The sequence below is a fragment of the Sciurus carolinensis genome, chromosome 6, assembly GCF_902686445.1.
Source record: "Sciurus carolinensis chromosome 6, mSciCar1.2, whole genome shotgun sequence".
Classification (NCBI taxonomy): Eukaryota; Metazoa; Chordata; class Mammalia; order Rodentia; family Sciuridae; genus Sciurus; species Sciurus carolinensis.
The window spans coordinates 96,896,715-96,915,107 of NC_062218.1; the positions used below are offsets into that span (position 1 = coordinate 96,896,715).

The 18,393-nt window shown below is 44.9% G+C and overlaps 2 protein-coding genes across 4 annotated transcripts in view; both read left to right on the forward strand.

Moving 5' to 3' along the window:
• Nucleotides 1-9,309, forward strand: part of Kdm3b (lysine demethylase 3B) — a 75,628-nt gene extending 66,319 nt beyond the window's left edge. For both annotated transcript variants that reach the window (XM_047555189.1, XM_047555190.1), the window contains 4 exons: nt 730-869; nt 2,394-2,570; nt 4,310-4,444; nt 7,897-9,309. In XM_047555189.1, coding sequence (XP_047411145.1) covers nt 730-869; nt 2,394-2,570; nt 4,310-4,444; nt 7,897-7,977 — 533 coding nt within the window. In that variant the 3' untranslated portion in view covers nt 7,978-9,309. The remainder of the gene's footprint in view (nt 1-729; nt 870-2,393; nt 2,571-4,309; nt 4,445-7,896) is intronic.
• A 1,604-nt stretch (nt 9,310-10,913) lies between these two features.
• Reep2 (receptor accessory protein 2) lies at nt 10,914-17,848 on the forward strand. Of its 2 annotated transcripts, XM_047556998.1 has the most exons (8): nt 10,914-11,098; nt 12,911-12,983; nt 13,287-13,363; nt 15,338-15,458; nt 15,701-15,814; nt 16,167-16,314; nt 16,412-16,542; nt 16,627-17,848. In XM_047556998.1, the coding sequence occupies exons 1-8, from the start codon at nt 11,067-11,069 to the stop codon at nt 16,693-16,695; spliced, it is 765 nt and encodes a 254-aa protein (XP_047412954.1). In that variant the 5' UTR covers nt 10,914-11,066; the 3' UTR covers nt 16,696-17,848. The 2 variants fall into 2 exon arrangements, with proteins under 2 accessions (XP_047412954.1, XP_047412953.1); XM_047556997.1 differs by lacking the exon at nt 10,914-11,098 and having other exon boundaries at nt 11,126-12,983.
• The last annotated feature ends 545 nt before the right edge of the window (nt 17,849-18,393 follow it).

Genomic DNA, 18,393 nt, shown 5'->3' on the forward strand with positions numbered 1-18,393 from the left:
AAGAAAGGTTTAGAGTTAGTCTTCCTGTGTGTAGGGAGCTTAGACCAATTTGAATTTTGATCTTTCTTTTGGTGGGGAAAGGGATACTGGGGATTGAACCTAGGGTTCTTTACCACTGAGCTACATGCCAGTCCTATCTATTTATCTATCTATCTATCTGTCTATCTATCTATCTATCATCTATCTATCTTTCTATCTATCTATCTGACCATCTATGTATTTTGGGTTGTTTTGTTTTGTTTTTCTATTTATTTTTGATGCTGGGGATTGAACTCAGGGGCACTTTACCACTGAACCACATCCCCAGCCCTGTTCTGTATTTTATTTAGAGACAGGGTCCCACTGAGTTGCTTAGGGCCTTACTAAATTGCTGAGGCTGGCTTTGAAGTCATGATCCTCTTGCCTCAGCCTCCTGAGCTGTTGGGAGTACAGGCAAGGTACAGGCATATGCCACTGTCCAACTTTATGTTTTCATCTTTGAGATAGGGTTTTGCTAAGTTACTAAGACTGGTCTCAAACTTGAGATCCTCCTGACTCAAACCTCCAGAGTTACTAAATTACAGGCATGTGCCACTGTGCCCAGCTCATGAATTTTGTTTCTTTGATTCTTTGCTATATAACTCCAGAGAGAGAGAGACAAGATCAACCTTGTTTGATTTGGACATTGTACTTCACTTAGAAATATTGAAATGATTAGTTACATTGAAATTGTCAATTTGCTTCTTTCAGAGGTACTCAAGACAATTGATGAGGGAGATGCTGATGAGGTGACAAAACAAAGAATTCATGATGGAAAAGAGAAGCCAGGTGCTTTATGGCACATTTATGCAGCCAAGGATGCAGAGAAGATCCGAGAGCTGCTTCGAAAGGTATGCCTCTTGGTGAACTGTGCTCCCAGCTCTCAAATTTAGGATCTAGAGACTGAGACAACCTGTCCACAACTTATCATGTGAAGTCTGTAGGTATTAAAGACTTAGTGGCCATGGAATCTATTGTCAGAATACCCAGAAGTCCTGAATCAACATCCAGAGCATATTAAAGAGAGTAAACCAGAAGCATTGGCCCCTATCAGGAGCACTGCTAAAGCAAGTTGGATTTATCCTGTTACTGATTTTTATGTATGACAGCATGATGCACACCTGTAATCCCAGCTACTTGGGAGACTGAGGCAGGAGGATAGCAATTTAAGGCCAGGCTGGGCAATTTAACCAGACCTTTGCAAAAAGAAAGGAAAGGAGACAAAGAATGAATGAAGGTGGGGATGTAGCACAACACTAGAGCACTGTCTAGCATGCACAAGATGCACAAGGCCCTGGGTTCAATTCCTAGTGCCACCAAAAAAAAAAAAAAAAAAAAATTATGTATTTACAGTAGTGCCCCCTTATCCAAGGGGAAAACGTTCAAAGACCCTCACTTGAAACCACAAATAGTACCAGACCCTGTATGTATTATAGTTTTTGTCTATACATACATACCTGTGATAAAGTTTAATTTACAAATAAAGTACAGAAATTAACAATAACTAATAATAAAGTAAAACAGTATAACAATGTACTGTATTATGAATATGGCCTCCCTCTATCCCTCCTTCCCTTTTCTCAAAGTATCTTATGTCCTCTTTCCCTCCCCAACCCACCACCATACTAGGGATTGAACCGAGGGGCATTCTACCACTGAACTACATCCCAGCCTTTTTAATTTTTTATTTTGAGGTAGGCTCTCCCTGAGTTGCCAGGGCTGGCCCATAACTTAGGATCCTCCTGCCTTGGCTTTCTAAGTAGCTGGGTTACAGGCATGTAAACCACACCTGACATCTTACTGTACTTTCACCTTTTCACTTAAAGTTCTTTATGGGCTGGGGTTGTAGCTCAGTGGTAGAGCACTTGCCTACCATATGTGAAGCACTGGGTTTGATTCTCAGCACCACATATAAATAAATCAAAAAATAAAAGTCCACTGACAAAAAATATTAAAAAAAAAAAAAAGTAAGGTTCTTTATGACTTCTCTGACATATCTGAATTGCAGCATCACTGCTTTTGCACTTGCGGTGATTATTAGGTTAAATAAGGGTATTTGAACACAACCACTGTGATACTGTGAAAGTTGTTCTGATAACAGAGCCAATAGGTGACTAATGGGCAATAGTATAGACAGCCAACGTATGTACTGTGGACAAAGTGATGATTTATGTCCACGGTGGCATGGAGCTGGACAGTGTGAGATTTCATAAAACAGTACTCTTACGAGCACACAATTTAAAATTTATTAATTATTTCTGGAATTTTTCATTTAATATTTTTAGACTGTGACTGATTACAGGTAGCTGGAACCACAGAAAGTAAAACTGAATAAGTGACTATTTTTCTATTTTGCATTTTGATCATGACTTCAGGTTGGAGAAGAACAAGGGCAAGAGAATCCCCCTGATCATGACCCAATTCATGACCAAAGTTGGTACCTGGACCAGACTCTCCGTAAGCGTCTCTATGAGGAATTTGGTGTGCAAGGCTGGGCCATTGTGCAGTTCCTGGGTGATGCTGTCTTCATACCTGCAGGAGCCCCACACCAGGTATTTTCCAAATTGGTGTTGGGCTCTACAGCTCCATGGGCTTCCTTATTTCTGCTTCTTTTTCTAATCTGGCAGAATTCAGCTGATTGCTTCACCACACCACAACTTCCTGTTTTGCTTTTTAATTTTCTTTCTTATAATTTTATTTATTTTCATAGTAATTCCACCCTTAGGTATTAATTTTTGAAAGCATATGCCCACAAAAGATTTGTATGCCTGTATTCACAGCAGTTTTTTTCAGACTTCTTAAAATTGGAAGCCACCCTAATATTCTTCAGTAGGTAAATGTACAATCCAGTTGTAGTTTATCAGTGTAGTAAAATGTCACCCAGAAGTATACAGGAACAGATTATAGATACAACAAATCTGAGAAGCAACAAACTACCACTTCTGCTCTATTTTATTGGCCACAGACTAATCTTGTTATTTGTGAGAGTACTACACACAAATATGAAGGCCGTGACTACTAGAAGATTGGGATTATTTTAGAGGCTGACTGCTACAGGTGTTTTTAAGGGCAAATACCTAGTGAGTAGTAGTGAGTACATTACAGGGTGTCCAGAGTAGGGCAGATAAGTGAGACTTAGAAGAAAGGTCAATGTTAGATTATGATGAGGACTTTGACTTTATGTGGCAGAAATAAAATCCAGCATTGTTGCCAGGCACAGTGGTGCATACCTGGTAATCCCGGCTACTCAAGTAGTTAAGGCAGAAGGAGTGAAAGTTTGAGGCCAGTCTGAGCAATTTAGCTAGATCCTGTCTCAAAATAAATAATTCAAAAAATGAAGGACTGGGGTGTAGCTCAGTGGTACAGCACTTGCCTCACATTTGTGAGGACCTGGGTTCAATTCCCCAGTACTTGGGGAGAGGTTCAGACCTGGCATTGTCCAAAATTAATTGTAAAGGAACTCATCTGCGGCAATGAGATTGCAGATAATGTGGGATAAATCTCTTTTACAAGGACAGAATTTTGGAAGTAAGACTAGAAAATATATTGTCCTTTTGTGTCCAAAAATATGTATGCAATTGGCTTGATTAGTATTTGTATGTCTGTTGATGTTAGTGGATACTTTGCAAATTGTGTTGCCAGCACACCATTTAATCTGCTCTGAGCAGCTCATAAACAAGATTCCTTGTAATTTTAAATCTTGTTTCAAATTTTTCTGATTTTTTTTTCCCCCCCCAGCCTTACACATACTAACTCTGCAGGCACTCTACCACTGAACTATATCCCCAACCCCTTGGTTTTAAAAGGTTTTTTGTTTTTGGAAGTAGGGGTCAGTTCAAGAGGCTGTTTACTCCTAAGATATATCCCCAGACCTTTTATTTTTTATTTTGAGACAAGGTCTTTATAAGTTGCCCAGGCTGGTCTCAAGTAGCTGTGATTACAGACATGTGCCACCAACACACCCAGTAAACATTTTTATTTATAAATTTATATGTTTGCACTTATAGTGTTTCTGTATTTGTTTTTATGATAAAAATGAAGAACTAGGTGTGGTGGTCCCAGCTACTCAGGAGGTTGGGACAAGAGGGCCACTTGAGCCTAGGAGTTTAAGGCAAGTTTGGGCTACATAAGAGTCTCCAAAAAAGGAGGAAAAAAAAAAAGGCAGGGAATGGATATATTATATAGTTGTTTTGTTTGTTTTCTATTATTATAGACGTTTTCCATGAGTTATTGAATCTCTAATGTCTGATGTTTTACCTCTGTACTTCCCCACCCCTGGCACTGCCCCCAGGTTCACAATCTATACAGTTGCATAAAAGTAGCCGAAGACTTTGTATCTCCAGAACATGTGAAGCACTGTTTCCGCCTGACTCAGGAATTCAGGCATCTCTCCAACACTCATACAAATCATGAGGATAAACTGCAGGTAAATAACTTTTCCTTTACTGTCATTTTATCCCATGATCACATACACACAGAAGGCACATTCTCCCCTCTGAGGTTATTCTCTAGTAGTCTGACAGGAGTAAAAATGACTCAGGGAACCCCAACTGGGCCTATCAAGTCTTCCTTTCAGGAACATCTTATCAATCCTCAGTTCTCTTCAGTTGCATTTGGAGAACACTCATCTTTTATCGTAATCATTTCCAGCCAGGTGTGGTGGCACCTGCCTCTAAATCCCAGCAGCTCGGAAGCCTGAGGCAGGAGGATTGCAAGTTCAAGGCCAGCCTTAGCAACTTAGTGAGACCCTGTCTCAAAATAAAAAGGGCTGAGTATATGACTTAGTGGTAAAGCATCCCTGGGTTAAATCCTCAGTACCTCCCCCCACAAACAAAACCCCTCATCATTTCCAGCATGAAAGTCCCGTTTCTCTTCCCTTGGAAGGTATAGTGTTTTGAATTTTAGTAACTGACTAGACACACCTCCCTAGTCAGCACTAAGGCAGTGTGAAGAAGAGGTGTAGGCCTAAAATGATTTTGTTTAGCAACGTTCTGTGCAGATTCTATTTTTTCAAGCTGTCCTAGGGATTGCAGTCCCTGTCCCTGAGAACTGCATTTGTAGGCGTGAAAATTATTTTCCCCTTATGTAGCTGAACTGAATGTTCACGTAAGATTTTTTCGTGGTCTTGAAATAGATTGGAATTTTAAGGACAATTTCATTATTAATGCACTTCAATAACATAAAAAGAATAAACAATAAGGAAATAGACTTCTCCATGAAGAACTTTTAATAGTTTGAATACACTCGCGGTCTTTCACTTGTGGCCTTTCTTCTTCCATGCCTGTTTCAGTTTTGTCTTCTTTGGTTGGTGACAAATCAGTTTAGAACAGGTGTTTTTTTTGTTGTTGTTGTTTCGTTTTTAATTGCTGGTAGATTCAGACACCTTCAACCCTGAGTTTGATCTGCTTTTCATTTTTCAATATGTGGAACATCAGCTGGGTGATGGTGCATGCCTATAATCTAGCCACTCAGGAGGCTGAAACAGGAAGATTGTAAGTTGGAGGCCAGCCTGGGCAACTTAACAATACCCGTCTAAAAATAAAACAAAAAAGGTCTGGGGGTTTTGCTCAGTGGCAGTGTACTCCTGGTTTCCATCTCCAGTACCAGGGAAAAAAATTGGAGGAATGTTTCAACCTTTAAATTCTTACATGAAGTATAATCACATTAGTATTATAGACACAATACAAATATTCAAACATACGTATTTCAGACACCGTCTCAGACTCTATTTGTAACATGTCACTTTATCTGTAGTCCTTTCTTGACCACCCTGTTTGGAATAACCACATTGACTTCTGCTTCACCACTCCAATCCCCTTCTACTGTTTCAGTTTCTTCTATAGTAGTGTCATCATCTAATATAGTATATATTTTATCTGTTTGTCATTATTCCTTCTCAAATGTAAGTTATTTAAGCTCTGTGAAGGCAAGAATTTTACTGTTTTGTTTGTTTTTGAAGTACTAGGGGTTGAACCCAGGGCCTTGCATATGCCAAGCAAGTGCTGTACCACTGAGCTACATTTCCAGCTCTTATTTTTATTTTGAGATAGGGACTGATTAAATTGCCCAAGCTAGACACAAATTTGTGATCCTCCTGCCTCAGCCTCCCAAGTAGCTGAGATTACAGGTGTGCACTACCATACCTGTCTTTGCTATTTTATTCACTGCTTTCCTTAGCATGATGTCTTGCACATAATAGGTATTCAGTAAATATTTGTGGAAATAATACAAAAAATTAAGAGAGACTAGCATGAGGGACTTGTATGCCTACCAAAAAGTGACCTTTATGTTTTATGAAATGAAATATCTTCTGTGGATACAACCCTCATACATACACAAGAGTTTCATTGTTGAAGCTTCCATGTATTCTTCCCCTTTCCATTTCCCCACCTTTCCTCCATAGAGATAACTACAGTCTTTATATCATTCCTTTTTAAAAACTATCTTTAGCCTGTTTGCTAGCTATTTATTTAATTAATTAATTTATTTATTTTTAGTACTGAGGGTTGAACCCAAGGGTGCTTAATCACTGAACAACATCCTTGCCCTTTTTTATATTTTATTTTATTTATTTATTTATTTATTTTGGGGGCAGTGCCGTGGATTGAACTGGGAGGCTCTCAACCACTGAGCCACACCCCAACCCTATTTTGTATTTTATGTAGAGACAGGGTCTCACTGAGTTGCTTAGTGCCTTACTTTTGCTGAGGCTGGCTTGAACCCTCAATCCTTCTGCCTCAGCCTCCCAAGCCACTGAGATTACAGGCATGTACTAGTGCACTAGGCTGTTGGCTTTATTTTATTTTATTTTATTTTTACTTTATTTTATTAACTTTTTAATTGTGTCTTCCAACTTCACATGTAACACTTGTCCCTTTTAGACAAATTTAAAAAGTGCATATAAGCACAATGGAGAAACTATTCCATAATCCTACCTTCCACTATTTTTTTTTTCTCTTTCCCCTCAGTTCATATAATTTATTGCAGTTAGCACACAGTTTAAAAATTCATCACTGGATATAATGGCACACATCTGTAATACCAGTGGCTTGGGGAGGCTGAGGCAGGAGGCTCATAAATTCAAAACCAGCCCCAGCAACTTAGTGAGGCCTTAGCAACTTAGCAAGACCCTGTCTCAAAATTTAAAAAACAAAAAAGGACTGGAGATGTGGACCAGTGGTTAAGCATCCCTGGGTTCAATCCCCAGTACCAAAAAGGGAAAAAAAAAAAAAAAAATCAACATACCAATAGTACATAGCTGTAGTACTAAACAGCATTATGTTATTTTCCCCCTTCCACTGTTTATTACATCCTTATTAGCTTTAGGGCCTCTGGCAAGATTCTTGGAACCTGTATTTCCTCAGTTTCCCATCTGTAAAATGGAAATAAAAATAGAATATACCTCATATGATTATGGCAAGGATTAAATGAAAATCCATATAAATAGCTTAGTAAGAGTACCCAGCACATAGATAATGGTGATTGTATAGCCTTTCAAATGATTGCATCATTCTTTCTTAAATATAGACCTATGGCTGGGTTTGGTGGCACACACCTATAATCCCAGTGATTTGGGAGGCTGAGGTAGAAGGATTACCAGTTCAAGTCCAGACTGGGCAATTTAGCAAGACTGTGTCTCAAAACAAAAAGAGCTGGGGATATAACTCAGTGGTTCAGTCCCCAGTACTGCAAGAAAAATAAATACAAAGAGAACTTATATTGTACACAATTTATAAATCCTGGTGGGGAGTGATGTAGGAAGCATGCAGTCATTTCCTCACTAACCAGTAGGTTTAGAATCAGGGTAGAACTTTTCATTTGTGTTTGTGGAACACAGCACGGAGCTACATTGAACTGACAGTGCTAATTACTCTCCAGGTGAAGAACATCATTTACCATGCAGTGAAAGATGCTGTTGGTACCCTCAAGGCTCATGAATCCAAACTGGCAAGATCTTAGGCACGGAGAAATTCCAAGCTCCCTTGTGAAGCAGGTCTTTTTCACTCAACACTTACAGGGAACCACAGGGTTCTCTGCAGGAGCAGAGGCCCTTCACCTGGAGCCAGTGTGGTCAGTATTACAAACTCTCCAGCCACTCTTTCTGCGCTGCCTCAACACTGAAGGTTGACACGGGAAAGTCGCACTGTTCACACACACAGTTTCTGACTCCAAGCCGAGGGTGCCACATCCCCAGCCAGTGGCCTTTTGGGAACCCGGATTGCCTGAACATCGCTGGGCTTTCCTGCATTATTCTCTGATTTGAGATCATGGAATCCAGGAATTTGGGCACACTTTTCCTCTTGTGCCTAGTTAGTGGGGGTGTGTTTGGAGGTAGAGGGAATCATGTAACTGGTACAAGTAGGGGTGATTGCTTAAATATGCCTGATGGAAGCCTGACTGTCTCTGCACATGACCTCGGACATGGCCTGCCCCAGGAGATGGGGTACAGCTATTCCCCACACTCTCCCGTGAACACTGGAGTCTTGCAGGACCCAGGGAGAACCCACTGCTTTTCCCAGGAGGCTCCAGGATTAGGAAATGTGTGTATTTAGTGAAAAATAGGTTTGTAGTGAAATAGTTACTATTTCATGAAAGTAGATATTTTTAGAATTTTTGAAATACCACAGTTGTTTTCCTGGATTATGAGGAAAGGCACATTACATTTAGTCTTCCTTTCGATAAAACTCTTTGAAGAAATATGATTTTTAGAAATCAGCTGCCCATTATAGCACAAAATTAGCCAAAGCAGAATTTAAAAGAATTGGCTTTTTAGAATTCTTTTAGTTTCTCCCTCTCCCTTCTCAGTCTTATCTTGAGGGAACAGTCATCTGAGAAAGAACTTTGTCATGTCTGAGCTGTGGTGTGTCCCCACATATACACACTGGTGACTCCAGGAACGTTTTCACCTATTACCAGCGTTCCCATGGGACTCCTCATTGTTGTTTCCAAATGCTAAGGAAAGTTTGATTTCCAACATGAAAGTTTTTGTTCTTTTGGGGTTTTGTCCAGAAATATTTTCAGCAAAACTTTCCAACTCAGTGGAGTTTTTATTAAGAATTTATTTGAAAATGACGGAATTCATTGGCCCGTAGGTACATTGGGAAATGTATCTCTTTCCAGCTGTACTGTAGTGCCCTGCAGGCTTGTTTATATGTTCACAGTTACCTTTTTTTTTTTTTTTTAATAAAAGTCATTTACTGTAGAATACTTTTAATTTCACTTTCTGTATTTTAATTTTGTTGAAGGGCTGATTGGGATTTCCATGTTCTTATTAAAAATCTAACAAATCTATTTGGAGTGGACTAAATTCTTCCAGTGCCAACCCTTCTATAGTCAAGGTCATATTGAGGGCTGGTTTAGATGTGGGGATTCATTTCCAGGTCTTTATTATTGCACTGCACCTGATTATTGCTCTTTGCTTCCTGAATTTGTTCCCAGTTTGGAGAAGGAAAAGTGCCAGGGTGAAGTCAGTGTGGTTTGGGAGTAAAGGCAAGGAATCACATGAGTTAGAGGGTGGGTGGAGAAATGAATTTTCCCAATTTATGCTCTGTGAATAGAGGGGTCTCTTCCTAGGGCAGAGTGTCTGGGGAGAATAGCCCAACTGAAATTTGTTTTTGTTTATCAAGCAACAAAGTGGTTTGAGGGGTAAGGACAGACTGCATTCCAATTAGTAGAGGCCCTTTAGAGGGGAAGTTGGAAAGAATAACAAGAGGGGTCATTAGAGGCTGCTTCTCTGGAACCTGTTGTAGCCTGGGAATATAATTACCAGGTTGAAAATAGATCATTTTATAGTTCAAGTAATCCTAAGTTTGAATAAGACCATAACTATTTGAATGTAGAACTCAGCATGTCCATTCAGTCTGGATGGGCACTGGTTGATGCTGTGGTCAACAGAAGGATTACACCTCAACATAAAGGGTAAAGAAATAGTGAAACTTTAAAATGGAACAGAAAAGGAGAGCAATTGGGCGGGGCAGGGGTTGCATTGAAGCTTGGCTGCTTTGGTGAAAATCAGGAAGCAGGCTAGCCTACATTCTGGATATAAATGTCTTCAGAATTAGGACATCCACTGTCACCAGTGCTTACCGATGGCGGTGGAACTACAGCCCCTGGACTCATCACTGATCTGGGACCCAGGCCCCTCTCCCAGCCACTGTTTGAAATTTAAGGCTCACACCTCCCCAGCCCCTGCTCTGTTCTACTGCAAAGCTTACTGACAACCTGGAAAAACATATGGCTCAGGCAGGGCCTCTTTGAACTGGAGATTGGTGATTGTAGAGAAGGGGTGGGGTGGGCAGGTGTAGTTGTCCCTCTGACTTCAGGAGCTCAGGTGGATGTCTTTACAATCCCTGTAATGGGAAGCATCTGCTAGTCAGCAGTTGAGGTATGTAACCTGCTTAAAGTAGATTGCCTGGTTCATATCTTAGCAGTGTGACTCAGTGGTTTGGTGACCCTTGGCAATTTAATGAACTTCCCTAAACTTTCCATGTCATTATCTTAAAATGAAGAAAAATACAATTTCTGCCTTTCTAGGGTGTTTGGAGGATTCGATGAAATAATGCATGTGAAGCTCTTGGGACAGGGCCTGCCTCACAATAAACACTCAACAAATCATAGTTGTTATTCCTTGTAGGAGAGTTAAGACTTCAACCTGATGTGGGTGTAGGGAAGGAGGTGGACTGGGGCTGATATCAGGATGGGATCAAGAAGGCCTGCAGGACCTCAGCCGCGGGGGCTCAAGGCCCAAGAAAGGTGAACAAGCGATTAAAGGAAGGCAAGGCATAGAGGGTGAAGGCGCATGCCCAGCCACAGCAGGTGCTAGAGGGGCGCGCCGCCGCGGTTGCGGCCTCCCCTTTAAGAACCGCCACCGCCCACGGTTCGCTGCTGCGGCAGGGACCTCCCCTTTAACGGCGGCAGCTCCGAGCTCCGCTGCCCCCGCGGCGGCTGCTGCTGCTACTGCAGCTCCTGCTGCCGCCGCCGCTTGGCCTCAGACAGCTGCATCCTAGACCCGGGCCGGGTCCCCGCCCCGCGCAGCGCCCGTCCCAGCCATGGTGTCCTGGATCATCTCTCGCCTGGTGGTGTGAGTGCGGAGGCGGCGGCGGGGCGCGCCCGGGTTGGGGGCCATAGAGGCCAATGATGGAGGGCGGGGGTACAAATCCGGAATGGACTATTCCAGGGCTTCATACAGCAGTCGCCTAAAGGCACACCGTTCCTGTTTGGGACCCCAGAGATGTAGGACCCAGGACTGGAAGGGGGACACTAGGGGAGTTGGCAGGCCTGAATTCCCAGGGACCTCACCCACATTTTTTCATAACCTTTTTTATTTTTAATTGCCCTGCTCCTGTACCCTCCCCCATCCTAGGGGCTAAGCAGCGGCTGATTCGTACGGGGAGGTGGGCACATTCCTTTTCCACCTAACCGATCTGAGCTTGAGAAACCCCTCCAACCAGGCCTCCTCTCCCTGGGGGAAGAGGAAAGTAGGAAAGAGTGGGGAGCGAGGCAGGGCCTCATCATTCCATAGCTCTGGAGCCATGGCCGATTCCCTGGGCCTCCCAGAGGGCTCCCGCCCTCCTCCGGCTTTCAGTGTCAGGAGACTGAGGATGAGGACACCTGCCCCAAAGGCCCCAAAAAGGAAGACTGGGCAAGGGGAAGCAGAGATGCTGGGAGGACAAAGTGTAGGAGGTAACGGGGAAAGGAGGTGTGGGTTCAGCCTGGGGTTGTGAAAACCACTGCGGGGAGGGTGTTTGTTGGCCTTCATTCACTCACCAGCCACACAGCCACATTGTGGAGCCATGTCCCTAGCACCTCCCCCAAACTCCAAAGGGAACCCACACACACAACCCTGAATTTTGTACTTGAGGATTCTGCCCCACATCCCATCTGCAAAGGCCGGTTTGGAAGTAACCTGCCTCCATCAGGCAGCCCCACAAGTTGTCAGGGGGCACTCCTTGTGGGCCTCAGAGCTAACCACTGCCCTAGCTCAGGAGCCTGCCCCTCAGCCTCCACAATGGGAACTGACATCCCAGCAACCCCACCCTATTGGCTTCTCATTCAGTGCTGTCATGTGCTCGTGTCCTGGTTTCCTCTAGACTCATTCCTTTTCCCCATCCCACCCCAAAGGGAATCTACAGGCCTTATTACCTCTATGTGGCCTTCAGGGTGGCTGCTTTTCTGTGACCTGAGGAAGACTACTAAGAGGCATTGCTCTTCTTCCTTCCCAACCTATGTCCCGTCTGTGACCCGTAATGGAATCATCAGCCAAGGCCTTGAGCCTAGGGCCCTTCCTAAAGCCTGATTTTGGAGGAGTTGACATGGAAGAATAAATATTTTTGCTTCTTCCAGGGCCTCCTGCCCCTGTGCCTTCTGGTCCCCAGGGCCACAATAGTGCCTCTAACTGCCAGGTTGAGTGTCATGTTAGGTAGTGTCAGGTTCTTTTGCCAAGCTGACCCTACCCAACCTGGCTCTGAGACAAGAAGGTAAGGGCTTCTCTGAGGTAGAAGGTAAGGGCTGATGGGTTGAATAGCATGAGGCCAAAAGGAAGATGGCTCCCTGGCAGTGATTGGACCCACACTCCGCATGACATGCTTGTCCATAACCAAGGACCATGACTGAAGGGACCACATTGGACACTCTGGCCCCTGGGTCTTTCTGGGCCACCAGGGCTGAAGAGGAAATGAACAGTGGAAGAAGAGGTGCATCTCCCTTGCTGGCTGAGTCCCCCATACTTACAAGTCTCCTGAGTCTTGACAGCTTTGACCTTAACCCCTAACAAGACTGCATCATTCCTGCTGATGTGGCTCTCTGGAGTTCTGTCCCTTTTCCCCTTACCTACCCAGGGGCCGATGCAGAGCTGGGAGGGAGAGGGGCCCAGTAACTATGCCTGCCTCCCTAGGCTCATCTTTGGCACCCTGTACCCAGCCTATTCTTCCTACAAGGCCGTGAAGACCAAAAACGTGAAGGAATACGTGAGTGGATGACTTATACCCCCTACCCAACTCACACAGTAAAGACAGGGAAGGGCAGTGGGTCATATTACAAATGAAGGTGACTATGTGCCAGCACCACTGGCCATTAATAAGACCCTAGGTAAAGGAGGTTCCTGGGTGTTCCTTTGCCCAACCTTGGCATGTTCCACAAAGTTGGGGTCCTGGGTATTCCTCCCACAGCCCTGATATGAGGAGCCAGTAGATTGGGGCATGGGGGGGGGGATCCTAGGTATTCCTTACCCCTTAGTCCTGGGCAGCAAATGCTGCCTTATGTCCCCTCAGGTGAAATGGATGATGTACTGGATCGTCTTTGCCTTCTTCACCACAGCTGAGACGCTGACGGACATTGTGCTCTCCTGGTGAGGTCCAGCATCCCTCTCTGCACCTTAGGGCCTAGGCCTCTATTTTTCTCTCATTAGCCAGACAGATGATTGGATCCCATAGGGGAATCCCCCAACTCCTGACAGTCCCTTGGGGTTTTTGATATTCCTCTCCTTTCCTGACTTGATCAGCAGAATAAGAGCATGTAGATGGGCATGGTGGCACACATCTGTAATCCCAATGATTTGGGAGACTGAGGCAGGAGAATCACAGTTCAAGGTCAGCCTGGGCAACTAAGCAAGGCCCTGTCTCAAAACAAAAAATAAAAACACTAGGGATGTAGCTCAGTGGTAGAGTGCCTCTGGGTTCAATCCCCAGTACTGAAAGAAAAAAAAAAAAAAAAGTAAATGCCCCCACATTTCTTTCTGGGGGCAGCCAAAGCACCATAGTGGAATTTAGGAGATTTACTTCTGCTATACTTACTGTGACCTTAGGGAGGTCACCAGTCTCTAAGCCTTGGCTTCCTTATTTGTGAAACAGACACGTGATTCAATCCTGTATACATTGGATGCTTGCATTTCCAAGGCATTTCCCCAGGTAATTCTAGACTGTGCGGTTGGAAAACAGGGAATATGTCTGAATCATCCACATAGTCACAGTAGGAGCTCAAAGATGTCTGCTGAATGAGCAAATGCCTAACAACACAGTATTCTGAAATTTTAGTCAAGAGAGTTTTACCTAGGGGTGGAAGATAAAAAGACAATAGCATTTATAGATAAAGCTAGGGTTAGTAGAAAATGGAGATTAGAAAAGAGATGTCTTCAAGGTTGAGGATAGAGGTAAGTCTAGATCCTTTTGACACAGGGAAGGAGAGGACTTTGATGAGGGCTTTGTGAGGATATTGGAGTCCTAAAGAAGTTTGTGGCAGCTGTGGGAAATGGAAAACAGTCCTTAAAGTGAGGCATGCTGGGTATAGTGTGCCTGCCTGTAGTCTAAGCTACTTGGAAGCAAAAGGATCACTTGAGCCCTGGAGTTGGGGGCCAGCCTGAGCAGCATAACAAGACCCTATTTAAAAAAAAAGAAAAAAGAAAAAAAAAGGTTTGGCTATCCACTTAGGAGTGTTTATCCACTTAGCCCCAGTGCCCTGCCCCCACCCCTTTTTTATGAGACAGGGTCTTGCTAAGTTGCTTAGGACCTTACTAAGTTGTTGAGGCTGGTCTCAAACTTGTGATCCTCCTGCCTCAGCCTCCCAAGCCTGTACCACCACTCCCAATGGGAAAAAATTTTTTTTAATTAAAAAAAATTGAGGGCTGGGGAGATAGCTCAGTCAGTAGAGTGCTTGCCTTGCAAGCACAGGGCCCTGCGTTCGATCCCCAGCACCGCAAAAAAAAATAAATAAATAAATAATTGAGGATGGTCATGGTGGTGCACACCCACACTCCCAATGACTCAGGAGGCTGCAGCAGGAGTGTCCAAAGTTAAAGGCCAGCCTGATCAACTTTGTGAGACCCTGTCTCAAAAAATAAAAAGAGATGGGTATGTAACTTAGTGGTAGAGCAACCCTGAATTCAATCCCCAGTACTGAAAGGGAAAAAAAAATGTGTGTGTGTGTACCATGGTAGCAAATACTAGGATTCAGAACCCATTCCAGCCCTCTTCATGGAGGGAGAGCAGGAAGAATAGGAGGTGAGGAACAGGCATGAACCTGAAAGGTTAAGGAGCTTGCCTTGGTCTTGACCCCAGAGCAGAATAATAGGGGTCTTCTATAGGAATGAGAGGGCAGGACTTAGAGAAGAGGACAAGGAGAGTCATTGCTGGGTAAATTTTCTTCTGAAATCACTTCTTACCACCCAACATGAAGTCTCAGCTGAGCGTCCCAGTCCCTGTGGGAGCCTTGTGCCAGTGCGCTAAGGGGTGGGGGACCATCCAGTGTTAAGCAGAGGTCACTGCTGCTGAGCCTAGCATACCCTGACACCCTGCCCCATGTTTTACACTTGCCTCTGTCCCCCCAGGTTCCCCTTCTATTTTGAGCTCAAGATCGCCTTTGTGATATGGCTTCTGTCCCCTTACACCAAGGGCTCCAGCGTACTCTACCGCAAGTTTGTGCACCCAACATTGTCCAACAAGGAGAAGGTTTGGCCCCACTCAGCTTGCTTCCCAGCCTCCTCCAAGCCAAGGCAGCCCTGCTCCTGCAGCCACACAGCCTTGTGCCATACATTCTTAGCTCTCCCTTTGGGTGTCTAGAACCTAAAGTGACCTGGAAATGCCCTAGACTCCTGGAGTGGGCAGTACCTTTGTGCTGGGTGAGCAAAGAGCAGGGCCGCAACAGGAGCACCTACCCCTGACCTCTTCCTCCTTCCCTTCAAACCTCTCAGGAGATCGATGAGTATATCACACAGGCCCGGGACAAGAGCTATGAGACCATGATGAGGGTAGGCAAGAGAGGCCTGAACCTGGCTGCCAATGCCGCAGTTACAGCTGCTGCCAAGGTGAGATGGGGTGGGCCCAGACCTTGAGGACCCCCACCTTGTTTGTCTCGTGCTCCTGGCCAGGCCCTTGGCATCCACCCTATCCTCAGGGCCATGGAGACTTTTGTCTTGTGCAACTTGGGCTACCATTCCTAGCTCTGTCTCCAGCCAAGTCATTTCTGCTGTCCAGCCACAGTTTCCTCATTTGACCACAGGAAAAGTATGACCCAGCCTCTCAGTGCTGTGTAGGCCTGGGTAAGGACAGTGTGGGAAAAGCACTGAGCCCTGGAGCTGTTGCCAGCACCATGGTGACCTCTGTCTCCATCCCTACCCCCCACATCCCAACTCTCTTGGTGTGTGGTGGTGATCCTAGGGCCAGGGGGTGCTGTCAGAGAAGCTCCGGAGCTTCAGCATGCAGGACCTGACGCTGATCCGAGATGAGGATGCACTGCCTCTGCAGGGACCCGATGGCCGCCTCCGACCTGCTCCTGGTGGCCTCCTGGACACCATTGAGGACTTAGGTACAGTCAGGGGCCAGGGCTATGGAGAAGGCACAGGGTGGAGAAAGCCAGGTGGGAGACCCCTGGACCTTTGTTCTCCTTTCTCCCCACCAACCAGCTGATGACCCTTCCCTGAGTATAAGGTCTAGCACAAACCAGACAGATCCCCGGACAGAGACCTCAGAGGATGACATGGGAGACAAGGCCCCCAAGAGGGTCAAATCCATCAAAAAAGTGCCCAAAACTGAGGTGAGAGCATGGTCCTGAGCTTGAGGAAATGGAGAAGGGGTAGTGGTGCCAGGCTGAGTCCTGTCTTCCTCCTTCCCTCCACAGCCACTGGCTTCCAAGACACTGAAGACCAGGCCCAAGAAGAAGAGCTCTGGTGGGGGCGACTCAGCTTGAGGGTCCCATGTCCCCAGGCTGTGGAGCAAGGAGGGAGCCCAAGGAAGGGCCACAGCCCTAGCCCCTACGCTATACTGTGCCACCAGCCTAAGTGTCTCAGGCTCTGGGACCCCCTCAGATAGCCATTCCTGAGGCCCACCCAGTGGCCACTCCTCTGGAGGGGGCTTGGAAAAGAGGAGAGAGGCCCAGCTGTGGGGGTTGCAGGTAGAGGCAGCCCCAGAACTGAGTACTGAGCTCCCAAGGAAGCAGGGGCTCCTCAGCTCACACTGCTCTTCTCCCCACTCTAGTCTTGCCCCACCCACCCAGTGCCTTGCTGAAGACCATGGCCATCCCCTTCTCTGAGGCCCTGACATGCCACCATGTTCTCCCTGGAATGGGAATTGGGGGCATTCACAGCCAGATGAACCAAGGAAGGGCCTGAAGGCACTGGGAGAAAGGGAGCAAATAGGCCAGTCCTTGAGGGACCTGGATGGGGCTTCTAGGCACAGCTTGAGTGAAGAATATGGGTTTTGTGTGGGTTTAAATGACTGGGATGCCCTGGCCAGAACTGCATCTGGTAGGGCCGTGTGCTACGTGTCTCCACCAAAAAAAGAGGTGGGGTTTCAACGTGTGAGTGTGTGTGTTTATTTTATTGGGTTCAGGACTGGGGCCAGTTTGGTGAAGGACTCTCCCTCCAGTGGTCACCTCCTTCTGCTCTCAGCCATGGCCTTTCCCCCTTTTGACTCTCCCTGCTAGTCTCTGAGCCTCAGAGGATCCCAGCCCATGACAGGATGGGTCTCTATGGGACCTCTCAACTCCCCTTCTGTCCTTGATCCTTTTTGCCTCGCCAACTGCTGCCCTGACTCCTCCAGACCCCAGGTCACTGCAGAGCCCCTGCTGAACTGGCTCCTTCCTCTTCCCACTGGGTCCTTCCTTGCCCCAGGCCCCTTTCTTATGCCAAGCAGACCCCTATCAGAGCTCAGCCTCCAACCCCACCCCACCTCCCACTTCTGCTGTGGCTTCTGTCAGGGCCAGGAGGAACCTGTGACAAGAGAAATACAGGAGCTGAGAGACTCTCAATTCCTTGGAAAGATGGTGCCCATTGGACCATCTTATTTGGCACTGGATGAATCAATAAACCAAATTCTGGCACCTCATTTATTTTGGCCTCTGTGGTGGTGGTTTTTCTTTTAAGGCTTCCAATATTTTATTCATCAAATCAGGCTTTTACTTTAAATTCTTACAATTTGCATGTTAATTAAAAATCAACATTTGTAGAAAACATGAAGTTTAAGTGGCTGAAACTATACTGTGCTAATCTTACTATTTAATGTATTAATACATAATTTCTCCTTCAGAGCTCAAAATTCAATATAAAACCAAATATTAACTTTGTCCAGTAGATAAATATAAATGCTAACAAACCAAGGTATAAAGTAATTATTAGCATATGTGAATTGAAATTTTATTTCCAAATATACCTTAATCTTCAAGCTTCTTTCTCACAGTGAGGTTCATTTTACAGAAATAAGATGACTGGTAATAATTGTTAATAAACAAACTACCCTGAAAACATATTAATAAAGATAGTGGGAAACAAAGTAACAGAAAACATTGGTAACATCCATTTACTAATATGTTACTAAGTTTTTCAATGTTCATATAACTTGTTCATAAAATAGTAAAAATGTTATTTTGAAATAGTTTCATACATCATGC